Source organism: Bufo gargarizans, chromosome 5 (genome assembly GCF_014858855.1).
Source record: "Bufo gargarizans isolate SCDJY-AF-19 chromosome 5, ASM1485885v1, whole genome shotgun sequence".
In the NCBI taxonomy this organism is placed as follows: domain Eukaryota; kingdom Metazoa; phylum Chordata; class Amphibia; order Anura; family Bufonidae; genus Bufo; species Bufo gargarizans.
This window is the reverse complement of record NC_058084.1, coordinates 42,451,592-42,466,332: the sequence shown is the minus strand read 5'-3', so window position 1 is coordinate 42,466,332 and position 14,741 is coordinate 42,451,592. Positions and strand designations below refer to the sequence as shown.

The window sequence follows — 14,741 nt, the reverse complement described above, 5'->3', positions numbered from 1 at the left end:
AAAATTCTTTGTCCATGGAAATAAACCCACAAAATGTATGCTAGCAATTCTGCGAGAATACACGCTATCCTTCAATCTGGACACACACTACTAAAAATATGATGACAGTATTACAGCAGCCTTCCAGAATTTTTACTCTTACCTACGTATATAACATAAATGCAACAGACTCGGAACACACCATAGCTAACATACTTGAATTAACCAAAGATCAGGCCTCCCAGCTACTGTTACCTATCACTATAAAACAATTAACTGCTACCATAAAAAATGGGAAATCTCCTGGCCCTGACGGCTTCCCTGCTCTTTATTACACAACCTTCATAGATTCATTATCACCATCTATGCTTAAATAATTTAATTCAGCCCTAGCTGGCTCCCGATTTCTTCCCCTAAATGCTGAACGCCCATATTACACTCATTCAGAAACCTCAGAAAGGTCTGACGCTATGCTCCAGTTACAGGCCTATATCCCTACTTAACCTAGACCTCAAAATATACCTAGACCTCAAATTCTGTCAGCTCAGATAAAACGGCTGCTTAAAGACCTGATACACCTGTATCAGTCAGTATTTATACCAGGGAGGGAAGGCAAGAATAACACGTATAAGATTATAAATTCAATTGCTCTGGTGAAAATAAGGAATGATTTGATGGTCTTATTAGTAACAGATGTCGAAAAGGCCTTTGATAGAGGTCTGGACCTTCATTAGAAGTACTATGACCCAGATGGGATTTCCAATTCCTTTTATCAGAGCAATATATTCACGATGTATGAGAAACCGAGTGCTTACAGAAAAGCAAATGACACCCTGTCGTCAGCGGTAAACATCAATAATGGTACCAGACAAGGTAGCCCCCTATTCCCTATCCTCTTTATACTGACAGTAGAACCCCCATTGCAATTGATAAGACAATAACATGAGATAAGAGGCATAAAATGGAATGGGCTTGAATTTAAGCAGGCAGCCTATGATGACAATATACTGTTAATGATCACAAACACCACACAAGCTTTTCCAGCTATAGTAGAAATATCCTGCGACTTTGGCTATATATCCTATTTAAACATTAATATTGCCATATCCCAGGCACTAGGCAAATCTACCACCTAAAGAAATACAATCCCTACGTGCTAACTCCCCATTTGAATGGACCACAAACTCACTAAAATTCTTAGGGGTTAACATCCCCTCAGATACCAATAAACTATATGAACTTATTTAAATTAAAATCTATCCCAGAGACACTCAGCTCTTGGTCACCTACTTTTATATCATGGCTAGGTCCCAGGAACATATTTAACTCACTCATAGTTCTCAAAAGGTGCTACCAATTACACTACCTTGTGGCATTTTGTTTTACTATTCCACAAAATATGTTAATCCTACATATAGGGGCCAACAAAACCTAGGATTTCACATAAGATCTTTCTACTCCTGTTCCATAAAGGAGGAATTGGCCTTCCTTCCTTAAAAATATATTACAGAGCAGTCCACCTTAGTAGAATAGTAGATTGGCTCAGAAAACTAGCTTATAAACACTGGGTTACATTAGATGAATGCCTAGCAACACACTCTTTGAGGAGGCTAGTCCTCTCTGATCAGTCAGAGGACTTACAGATCCCTAAGGACAAAAACCTTTTCCTAGCTTCATAGCTTCATATTTGATCTGGAAACTCCCAGAAATAAGAGAGATATGCTCCAAATACCCTTCACCCTTATTGACCATTGGAGATTGCTTAAGCAGGTCTGTGGAAAGTTTTCCCTCCTTACCTCCATTACTACGAAACTCAGAGGCCTCACTAGCAGAGTTATTAGACTAAGACAGAGCAATATTAGACACATAGGCCATTAGAGACAAGTTCCATTTATCGGCTCTGAATGATCTACAATACGCTAATATCCGCAACTCAATCAAGACAGCCTTCTCCCATGAGAATAGACAAAATAGGCACACTTGGTTTGAAGAGTTATTGATTCATGCAAAACACCCTACTAAACTGGTCTCTGTTATTTGCAAGAATTTACTCACAATAGAATCCCCAACCTCTTTATACTTCCTAAGAGAGTGGGAAAGGGATAATGAGTTGAAATTTCCTTGTAACAGAAATCAACACCATATTAACATCACACAAACTCTCATCGAGATGCATAACTAGCCAAGAAAATACTTACAAAGCTATATCTAGATGGTACTTAACCCCTGTAAGACTCAAGGTGATGTATGGGTTCACCTCAGACCTCTGTTGGAGATGTCAAACTAACAGGGGCTCCTTTATACATATATGGTGGTCATGCCCTGCGATTAACAGCTTCTGGACACAGATACTCAAACAAATAAATAATATATTCAAATTAGAGTCTAAAAAAATACCTCTGTGTCCTAAAATAACACTACTGAACCTAATTCAAGACACCCTCACATATTCACAGAAGTGTCTCTTGAGGACTCATGATAGCTTCAAACTGGAGGTCTGGCATGACCCCTACCATCGTCAGTCGGATAGACAGAGTAGATTCCCTGTCCAGACTTGAGGAACTCTCGCACTGGGAACAACGGTCCCATCATAAGTACTCATCTGTTTGGACCACCTGCTCAAATTGGAGGAATAACAACAAAGCCTGATATAGACTTTCTTATACAAGACAACTGACATGAGTACCAGCCTCCCCTCTCTACCCCAGGGTCACAGAAAGTATAGTTACCCTAACGAATCAAAGAGAAGTGGAAGAGCTGCCTCTAAACAACAACTATAGATATCCATGAGAACCTCCCTATCAATCGTCTAGACTTTATCACAATTACTTTTAGGCTCCACTATTGCCCTTACCCTTTATCCCCCCTTCTCCTTATGTCTACACCTTGTTTGAACTGTTTATACCAGTTATTCACTAGGAGCAGTCCCGAACCTCTGGTACTCATAACAGCAGAAGATACCTTTGATCAGCTCTGTTAAATAGCATATATCCCTCTATATGGTATGTATTCAATCTCTCGGCTTGCTCCTGTTCAAGTGCACCATTGTTTGTTTATTGCAATATGTATTCTTTCAAAACTAATAAAAACAAAAAACAAACAAAAAACACTTGGCTATGAAAATGAAAAGTTAAATTTTTTCCAATAAATTGTTGCTTTAGCCCCAAATTTTTCTTTTTCACAAGGGGTAACAGGAGAAAATGCACCCCATAATTTGTTACCCATTTTCTCCTGAATACGGCAACACCCCATATATGGTGGTAAACTGCTATGGGGGAAAATGGCAGGAATGGATGGGGCTTTATACGGCTTTTGCAGCACAGATTTTGATGGATTGGTTTATGGGCGCCATCGGTTTTTATTTTTTGAGTGATTGTCTTATGTGGGGGCAATTTTTTTGTGGGGTGAGGTAACCTTTTCATTGGTACCATTTTAAGGTACATAAGACTTTTCGATCGCTAGGAATTACACTTTTCGTAAGGCAAGGTTAAAAAGAAAGGCTTTTTTGGTGTTGCTTTAAACATTTTTTTTTTTTACAATTTTAGCCTAAGGGGGCAAATAATGTGATATTTATATAAAGCAGGTTGTTAAGGACGTGGCAAATAGGATATGGCAGTTAAATATTGTTGCTTGATCCTTTTAGAGTTCAAGCATTTTTTTTAAATCAATAATGTCATTAAAAGTGATATTTTCTAAGCCAATTGAAATAAACCATCCTAAATTCATTCATTTGCTTATGTTTTGTGCCATAATTCATTTCTGGCATAGATCTAAAATGCTACACTGAACATGAGTGAACACTACAGTACTTTTTTTTTTCTTCTTCTTAGATATAGCTTCAATATTTAATGCTAACATAATAATACTTTGGCACTGCTCCAGAAACATACATTTTTTATTGACTGCAAAAGACTTCCCTTATGCAAATTATGGTAAACTTTTACTAAACACAGTATATTTAATTCTGAAATAAAGATACAATATGCTGCCTATACAGTCATAGCAAATGAAACTCTAGGGCTCAATGACCCTCAAAAAAAAGACTATATTATTGGTAAAACATTATATGTTAAAACACCATGGTTACAAAGACAAAGGGCAAATAATATAGGATGCAAAAACACAAAAATAAATGAAATAATGTTAGGTAAAAGCAACATAAAGACAATTTATAACTCTAAATATTATTTCAAATATTTTTACACAGCTCTATAATGTATTTTTATAGGACATAATAATAATAATAATAATAATAATAATAATAATAATAATAATAATAATACATTAAAGGTGTGTATTTACTACAGATAAAAAAAAAATAACATTAACTATACACTGACCTCGTGGTTTGATGAACAAAATGGAAACAAACAGCAAACAAGTATTCTATAACTTCAAAGTACTTCTTAAAAATCTCCTATCTTAGGACAGAATACAAAAAAGTGAGAGATGCTATGCTCAGGAATATTGTATATGGTTTTCTATCATTAGCTTTAGTATTTTTATAAAAAGAAGCTACTGAAATAATCTCAGCCCTGCTTCCTCTGCCCACACACAGAGATTGGCTTCTATTTTTGTATGAGTTCATAGAGAGTGCTGTCAACCACTCTATGTTGGCGGGGAAACAGGTTTCACTTTTTCTATGAGTCCTGACAGCAGTTAAACAGCTTTTTGAACATTATTTTCCTATGCTGTACTTAGAAAGTAGATATGACAGAACAACTTAAAAAATTGATTTAAAAAATGAATATTGATTCTTAGTAGTACTAATGCTAACATTCTTAGTTTTTAAAATAATTAATGAAATAATAATTATATTAATTCAACCAATTAAAAATAAATTCTGTTAATAAGATAATAATCTTTAAAAAAAAAAGTTAGATTAGTAGAAGTTCTTTTGGGCTTTAAAATTGATATTCCTTAACCTAAAAAAAAGGGAAGGAATTTAGAAAAACTAGTATAAAGCAAAACAGGTTTAGTTATCCATAGCAACTAATAAGAGTCCACCTTTTATATTTCTGAGCTCCTTTGGAAAATGAAAGGGCGATCTGGTTGCTATAGGCAACAAAGCCAGTTTTCCTTTACACTAGTTCTGATAAATCTCCCCAATATGTGTAAACCCCAAGTTTAGCATGAGAAATTGAATTTCAGATGATTTGAGTGCAAATTAAGTTGCCATTGTAGATATCACAATGCATGCTTCCTATTTAACTAACTTCAGGTTAGCTAATAATTAATTAATTTTTAGCAATTTATAAGAAGAGGCTGGGTTTAGATTGCGATCATGATTTTTGCTACTGCCTTCATGCTTTATGGGCCTTGAATGCTATTCAGGATCCATTTTCAAAAGAATCACAATAAATCCTGATCAGAAATGATCAAAGCAATTTGTCATAATCAAAATTTTACCCATATGTTTATAATTTCTTTTATTAGATTCACTAAAATTATAATTTCTTGAGATTCAATTCTGGCACATTTTTAAGAGAGAGAAATAGAGTGGGGGAAAGCGAAAGAGAGAGTCTTTTAGGCACTTAAATTACTTTTGATATGGGTAGAGTTGATTCGTACCACAATGGAATTACAAGGTCTATTCGAACGAATTGGACCCAAAACAAATTTAAAGAAATTTGCTCATTTCTAATCATGATAGATCCAAAGATCCCTTTCTTAGAAAAGCAACAATAACTATGTAGACTATAATATTTTTGCCCAATTCACTTGAACATCAAAGGGTCAGATCTTATCTGAAATATGAACAGAGCCTCAATTGGTATGTTTTCAAGCTAATTACTAATAATTGGTATAAAGATGCTGTGCTTGCCAATGGGACAATATTTAGATCCACATAAATTATAATATTTAACTGTACATAATGAGCTACTTTAACTATAGTCCTTACACTATTAATCAAATGATAGAATACCGTTGAATAACAAGCCACATGAAAGATGGTTTTTGAAAAGCAGTAACCAATGACTAATGAAATATATTGGTGGTTAAGTTATCCTAAATAATTTTATAATGTCATTCTGGTTTATCTTGTGTATGACTTTAATGATAACTGTGTTGTGCCCTTAGAGTATTAGTTCCATGAAATTGTATTACTCAGTAACATTTAAATTCTAATGTCACAAAAGTGTTTTAATTAAAATATAAAATTACAAAACATATATTTTAATTGTTGTAAGCATAAAAATGTAACATTTTTTTTTCTAAATCAACAACATACATATCAGCATTCATTATTAGCACTGTACTGGTCCCTTCTTTGCTATCATATTGAAATGTTTGATTAATTTTTAGCAAGGTTCAATGCAAATGAAATGTATGTGTGTTTTTGGTTTATCTTTAAGATGTTTATGAAGCTGAATGTCATGATTCTGGCACAAAAAGTGGCATAGGTTAGACCTACTTAGTGTTGGTCTTAATTTTTTTTAGTGGACACAAATTTGGCACCTTGAGACAAATTTTTAGTACACTGAAACATATTTTGGGGACTTTGGGGCAGATTTTTGAAAGGCATATGTACAGATTTTTGGCATAAGCTAAACCAACAAATAGGTAGTATAAACTAGACAACACAGACTAAAGATTTATCATTCAGCATCAGTCACTATGATAAAGTTTGCATTTTAAGACTGCCTAATATACTCTGCCTACACTCACATAGGATTAGTAAATCTGTACCTAGGTATGTAAAATATTATAGAGATATTCTGCCCTACAAGCAATGTAACTATGGAAGTCTGATGGAGCATGCCACAATTTACTTTTGCCAGATTCTTATAGAAATCTGATAGACAAAACCTTGTTATGCCTCTGCATGAAATCTGAGCCATAACAATGCAAGCCATTTAACATATTTTTAATACTAAAAGGTTGCAATAGATGTATGTAGCTGTATGCATGAGCACATTTGGAGAGCTAATTTTCTCAATGAGGACCAATCTGCTAAAATTATTTTAAGAAATGTATAATATGATCATCATGAAAGAATAGATATCTCATATGAATGATATTGATGATGATCATATTAATAATACTGAACATAACAAATGTTCACCTGGACTATAGACAAAACTAAATCAGGACACAAATCATTCTGTCACTTTAATGACAAATGGGTTTTAAATAGTAAATGTTAAGATGAATCACGAAACACAAAATTTAAGGATATTAATTTATTTGAATAAACTATGATAAATAATTCTACTTAAATAGTTGTCTAAATACCTTGATACTGAGCACTGAATCCTCTGTATCGGTGGTTACCATCAGTAACAAAATGAAGCCTTAACCAGTGCTTATTGCTGACTACTGGTGGTGGTACATTCATCCCGGATAACCTGTGTAAAGATCAAGAAACAATCTTCATTGTGCGCGGTTTACAATATTATTATTTTTTTACTTAATCTCAAAATAAATTAAATAAATAAAAACACATGCTTCATATAATTTTTGCAAAGGTACTCCGCTAACAAAACAGCCAAGAGCCTTTCATACATTAACCAAAATATATACATTATGATTGGAGTCATGGCTATTGTTCTTAGTCTAATCATGTGTCCCTGTTGTCATTCGGTAAAAATTGGGGTGTTGTTTCCCAAAGAGCCAGGTGACGTTGAAGTCACCTGTTTCATATAAACTTGACTTGGCACCCAGAACTTCTACAGTACACTACCATTATAATATAATGATGCAGTATACAGATAATATATTCATAAAATTCTCAAATACTTCTCAGTTAAAAAACATACTCAGGAATGTGACTGAATCCCAGGGTCCAGACACAAAGTGTTGGAATTGGTGATGCTGTATCAGGGTGTCCAGGTCAATCAAAGCCAGTGGCTAACCTTTCAGTCACCACCACTAAGAGAATTTCTAATACCATTTGATATTTTTTAAACCTTTCAACTTCCATGCAATCCCAGCATTCTGTGCCTATAATCAATAACTATGCTTTCATGATGACTGCAGTTGACGTTCTTTCTGTGAAAGCCTTTTTACTTTGGAACATAGTTATAATCATCTCCTATATCATTAAAATCTACAATTGTCAGCAAATAGACTCTATCAAATAAATTGACCCTTTTCCCAGGAAAACAGTATGGCTAAAGCTTTTAGCTACTGTGAGGCTGGGTTCACATCATAGTTTTGTCTTGCATTCTTCTGATCCGTCGAAGGACAGGAAAACAACAACAAAAAAATGAATCCTTTATTTTAAGCATTTGTTATGCTCAGATTTGTATATGTTGTTTCTGTTTTAACCATTCCCATCTAAGATACGTTATTTTAAAAAAGTACTACACAAATATTTTTTTCCAGCTAAAATAACAGATCTCAGATAGAAATGGCTAAAACTGGCCTAACTGAGCATAATGGATGCTGAAATACAGGGTCCATTTTTTTGTAGACATTTTCTGTTCTTCTAATGGATCAGAAAAATAAAAAATAAAATGGTAAAATGAACTCGGCCTTAGTCATAAAACTATTAAGAAAGACCTCACTACGAAAAAACCAACTATTTGTGGGCTTGGTGGTAGTTTGCCGTGACACATTTGTTGTGCATGTTGGTTGCCGGTGGCAACATGTTGCTGTTTATGCATGTGTGTGTTATTAGTTTAAGCAGACTGTGATTGTCTATTGTCACTTAGATAAAGATCAGATTACATTTTATGACCAATTTGTGCAGAAATCCATATCATTCCAAAGGTTCACATACTTTTTCTTGCAACTGTAGTCTTGGTGTTGAAAGCCTGAGGTCAGATTCACTTCAGCCTTTATTGGGGCTGCATGCAATGCTCCTTTCTGTGCATTTCCAGCTGCCCTATCCTTGAGGACCAGCTTGTGGGACATCGAGGTCTTTGCCTTGTCTACCCCTCCCAATTGTTGTTATGTGGTGTCCTACGCTTATGGGTTGATGTTTGTCTAGTTGTTTGTTCCATTTGTGGTTTGTCTATGGTGTGGATGATCCCGTATGGTTGCTATACATATTCTGTTTGTTGTACCTCCGGAAGGGGGTCTCATGGTTCCTCTGAGGGGGAACTAAAAGTCAAGTCAGTGAGCTGTTGCTGGAGTGGCGGTTCATTTGTGTGTCACTAGGTACTAAGTAGTCATGATCGAGCATACTCGGCCGAGTACCGATTCGGCTCGAGCATCGTTATGCTCGGCAGATACGAGCTCTCTGCCGAGTACCACATATGCTCGAGCGCCATGCTTGAGTCTCCTCCCCGGACGTTTGGCGCCTTCTAAGCAGCCAATAAACATGCTGGTAAGTATTGCTATCACTGTAATGCCATTAGACATGTTTTCTACTAGCATTACAGTGATTGGCTGGCAGGAACATGTCATTGTTCACGCGGGTTCTGCTCATTGCGAGTCAGGGAGAGCTGCTGCTAGGAAGGGACAGAGCGAGTGTAGAGTGAATTTGATCTCAAACCTTTCAGAGACCCAAATGTCCTTTTAAGGACTATTGTTAGAGATGGCAGCACAATTTATTTTGGGGGAATTATTTTTTTGTGTCAGGGTGACAGTTAGTGACATTCATTTTCTGCATTCTACAAACGCTGCTTGCTGTGACCAGTGAGAAGCAAATCAGCACTGATAACTAGGCCGTGTGTGATGCCTATATTGAATCCAAATTGCAGTTACAGTTTCCGTATCAATCAAACTGTGCTTGCTGTGAACAGTGAGAAGCAAATCAGCACTGATATCTAGGCCGCGTGTGATGCCTATATTTAATCCAAATTGCAGTTACAGTCAGTTTCTGTATTATACAAACTCTGCTTGCTGTGACCAGTGAGAAACAAATCTACATTTATTTCAAAACAGTGTGTGAGGCCTATATTTAATCCAAATAGCAGTTACAGTCATTTTCTGTATTGGTCAAACTCTGCTTGCTGTGACCAGTGAGAAGCAAATCTTCACTTATTTCTAGACAGTGTGTGAGGCATATATTTAATCCAAATAGCAGTTACAGTCAGTTTCTGTATTGTTAAAACTCTGCTTGTTGTGACCAATGAGAAGCAAATATACACTTATTTCTAGACAGTGTGTGAGGCCTATATTTAATCCAAATTTTAGTGACATCCAGTGTCACTATGAAGAAGGCAAGTATTAAGGGACGGGGAAGTGGACGTGATTCTGATGGTTCACACAGAGGCCGTGGCTCAGGGCGCATTGCAACTATGACTGCTGCTAGAGCACAAGGAAAACAGTCATCCACGATACCTAGCTTCATGTCCCAGTTTGCAAGACAACACTCAGACCAGTGCGACCAGGTGGTCGGTTGGATTGCAGCAGATAATGCTTCCACTGGGTTAAGAACCACCCTGTCTTCCACCAAGTCCAGTCTCAGAAGCCAACAGTCTGGTCAACAACACAATCCTCACCCTGATCATCCTTTTTCCCACCATGTAGAGTCTGGCCAAACAAGCAATCCGGTACTCGGATGTTTCGAGGAGCTATTTTCACCCCATCACTTAATTTGGCCCTCTCCCCAAGCACTCTTGAAGAGGGACATGAGATCTTGTGCCCTGATTTTCAACCTCTAGAGCCTTCACACTCACAAGATGATGTGTTTAAGGAGGTGGATGATGATGAGACACAGTTGCCATCAAGTCAGCCACAATTATTGACTGCAGAGGTTGATGAAGAGGACGATATACCGTTGTCAATCACTGAAGTAATGTTGGGGTCAGCAAATGAGGAGGATGATCGGAGTAGGGAAGTTGAAGAGGACTTGGTAGACGATGAGGTCACTGACCCAACATGGGAAGGCGGAAACGCGAGCGAGGACAGCAGTTCTGAGGGGGAGCGATCTGCAGCACCGCAACAGGCTGGAAGAGGCAGTGGGTTGGCAACAGGGAGAAGGCGGGCCACACCAAACAGTCCCGCAAGTGTTCAACGGAGCACCCCCTTGCAGAAATCTCCCTTGCCAAGGGGTAGGTGTTCCGTGGTATGGCGCTTTTATGTGGAAAGTGCAGACGACAAAATAATAGTAGTTTGCAACCTGTGCCACACCAAAATGAGCCGAGGTGTGAACAGTAGCAACCTCACCACCACCAGCATGATCCGCCACATGGCAGGCAAGCACCGCAATAAGTGGAAGGAATGCCTGGGTCCACAATCTGTGTTCGCGGGTCACACCACTGCCTCCTCTTCCCTATGTTGGGTGACGACCAATCACCTGTCGAAGGCTCATTGCCGGATGCCTCCTGCGCTGCACCTGTTCCGTCGCAAGCACCATTAGCGACCACATCCACTTCCCTGGCCCAGGGCAGCGTCCAAATGTCTTTACCCCAGGCATTTGAACGCAAGTGCAAATACCCATCCACCAACCCACAGGCCATGGCACTAACCGCCAAACTTTCTAAGTTACTGGCGGTTGAAATGTTGCCATTTAGGCTTGTAGACACTGAGGCCTTTTGTGGCCTGATGTCGGCGGCCGCCACTATTTTTCCCGGTGTGCCATCCCCGCCTTACACCAGCATGTGTCTGCTAACATCACCCATGCCCTGACCAACGCAGTTACTGCTAAGGTCCACCTAATGATTGACACATGGACAAGTGCTTGTGGCCAGGGACGCTACATTTCCCTGATGGAACACTGGGTGAACGTAGTGGAGGCTGGGAGCGACTTGTACCCTGGGATGGCACAGTTGCTACCGACGCCCAGGATTGTGGGCTCTACTTCCATCAGGATTACCGCCAGCACCTATGTAAGTGGCTCCTCCTCCTCTGCCTCCTCCTCCACTTCCACCTCCGAATTCTCTGCATGCAGCACCAGTCAGCCATCAGCTGGTAACTGAAAGCAGTGTAGCACTGCTGTGGAGATGTGTCAACAGGCCGTGCTGAAGATGATATGCTTAGGGGATAAACAGCACACCACCGCAGACCTGTGGCAGGGGATAAGAGACCAGACTGATCTGTGGCTCTCATCTCTCAACCTGCAACCAGGCATGGTTGCGTGTGATAATGGGCGTAGCTTGTAGGCGGCTTTGGAGCTCGGCAAGCTCACACACATCCCATGCCTAGCCCACGTCTTTACTTAGTGGTTCTGCGGTTTCTAAAAACCTACCCCAATTTTCCTGAGCTACTGGCGAAGGTGCGCCGCGTGTGTGCACATTTCCGCAAGTCATCAACAGCTCCAGCCGGTCTGTTGACACTGCAGCAGCGCTTAAAATTGCCAGCTCACCGGCTGATGTGAGACGTGAGTATGAGCTGGAACGCCACGTTACACATGTTGGCCAGGCTTTGTGAGCAACAAAGGGCAGTAATGGAATACCAGCTGCAGCACGGTCGTCGCCTTTCCAGTCAGCTTCTGCTCTTCACAAGCGAGGAGTGGGCATGGATCTCTGACCTCTGTGAGGTGTTAAGACACTTTGAGGAATCGACACAGATGGTGAGCGGTGATAATGCTATTGTCCGTGTAACCTCCCACTTCTGTTTCTACTCAAACGCTCGCTGCTCACAATTTAGGCCTACGCTGTTCGTGGGGAAGAGTTGGAAATGGGGGAAGTAGACATGACCCTGGGTGATAGCCAGAACACCCTCAGTTTGTCTTCGCGGTGCGTATTGGAGGAGGAGGAGAAGGAGGAGGAGCAGGGGACGGTTGCCTCCGCTACACAGGGTAGTAGTCATGGAACTTTAATTCCATCTGTTCAGCATGGGTGGACAGAAGAGGAGGAAGAGGATGAGGAAATGGACAGTCATCCTCCTGTTGACGACAGCAAAGTCTTGCCCACTGGTACTCTGGCATACATGGCTGACTTCATGTTAGGCTGCCTTTCCCGTGACCCCCATGTTCTGGACCCCCCTACAAAGAGAACTTCTCATCTCTCATTCCTCCGGTGTAGAGGACGAGCAAAATGGTGCTATACCAGAGGTTCCTTGTTGACAGATTGCTGCAAAAATTTCCATCTCACAGCGCTGGCAGCAGAGTCCGTATATCCTTGGGCAACTGAGGTGGGGAGACAAGGGGAACACACAGCACTTCCAGCAAAGGCAGGGCAACACTCTCCAAGGCCTGGGATAGTTTTATGACAACCCGCCAGCACTCTCAACATGATGCATGTCCTGGTGTCACATGGAGGAAAAAGTTTTGGAAGATGGTAAAGGCGTACGTAGCAGACTGTGTCAGCATCCTCAGTGATCCCTCAGTGCCTTACAACTACTGGATGTCCAAGCTGGACACATGGCACGAAGTGGCGCTCTACGCCTTGGAGGTGCCGGCCTGCCCTGCGCCAGTGTTTTGTCTGTGCGGGTATTTAGTGCTGCTGGTGGCATTATAACAGATAAGTGTATCCAGCTGTCAACTGAAAATGCTGACAGGTTGACTTTTTTAAAAATGAGCAAGGCCTGGATTGCCCCTGACTTCTCCACTCCACCAGAGGAAAGTCACGACTGAACATAAAAGCACTTTAAATGTGCTGTTTAGAATGTACTGAATACTCTGTATTCCCATGCACCCCTTCCGCCACAAAAAAGGGTATATGGTTGAATCTTCCTTTTCTCATCCTCCTCCTCCTCATTCATCACGATGGTCAGCTCACCAGCAGGCCCTCGTCCATAATGTTTTAGATGGTCAGCTCACCAGCAGGCCCTCACCCATAATGTTTTAGATGGTCAGCTCACCAGCAGGCCCTCACCCATAATGTTTTAGATGGTCAGCTCAGCTTAAGACCCTCACCCCTAATGTTTTAGTGGGTCACCAGCAGGCCATCAATCATTCTTTACCTCTTCTGTATAATGTTTCCTCATCCTAAATACTTATGACATTCCCTGTAATTTTTATGTACTTGTTCCAATGACAGGCTCTTTTAAGTGTCCTGTATTGTTATTTATCGTCACTACATCCCTGAGTCAGTACTGGGAAATTTGCATGCCCCGTCTGCTTTTCTTGGAAGTGGTAGTCGTGGCCATCCCTCAGGCTCCCTCTCCGAAAGCGAACCCTGATTCCCCATTACCCGTGGTCACCATGGTAGATGCAAAAAAGAACATTGAAAGTTGATAGAGCAGATATCCGAATAGATCGTCAACATCACGGGGACGTGCGATCAGCTTAGAAGTTATCTAGAATTAACAAAGCAGCAGCAGGCCCTCACCTACAATTTTTTACACGGTCAGCTCAACGTCCGTTCCTCTTCCAAGTTCATTATCATCAGATGATAGTCTGGTCAACACAATCGTAATCACCGGGGGTCACGTGACTAATTAGCAGGGAGGAGTGTCTTTGGTTATCGGAATGAACCACACAAATCGACTCGAGCCACACGCTCAAAACGGCCATACACCACCACCCACAGAATCGCAAAATAGGAATCAATCTGTCAAGCCTTTCTGTGTCCTGGCTGGGTGAGGCTTCCCGTGCGTAGTCAAATTAAGCCGCAGGCTCCACTCCTGGTGGTGCCCTTCAATCAATTAGTTTAAGTTTAAGCTTTGCAACCATACTCCCCCCGGAACCCAAAGACTTTAGTTTCCCAGAAAATGCTTGGCGGGAAATGGGAATAGCGCTGCCAGGGATCGTCTTCGAACCTCCAACTTAAGTTGTTGATTAATGAAAAAAGTAGTGGCAACAAAGGTTTCAGCTGTGGTTCGGCTTGCTCCGATACAAGAATTTCACCTCTACATGCACAATACGGATGTCACCGGCCGTTCCTCTTCCAATTAGTTCAGTTTGATTGTCCAAGAGCCTGGTCAACACAATCAAAACCACCGACCATCCCTCTTGGTCATGGCCCCAGTTCTAAAAATCACGG

The 14,741-nt window shown here is 40.3% G+C and overlaps 1 protein-coding gene across 1 annotated transcript in view; it reads right to left on the bottom strand.

The window, feature by feature from the left end:
* Positions 1-14,741, bottom strand: part of CSMD3 (CUB and Sushi multiple domains 3) — a 1,090,172-nt gene that overhangs the window by 928,309 nt on the left and 147,122 nt on the right. The window contains exon 2 of the mRNA XM_044293228.1: positions 7,216-7,328. Within this exon, the coding sequence (XP_044149163.1) occupies positions 7,216-7,328 (113 nt within the window). The remainder of the gene's footprint in view (positions 1-7,215; positions 7,329-14,741) is intronic.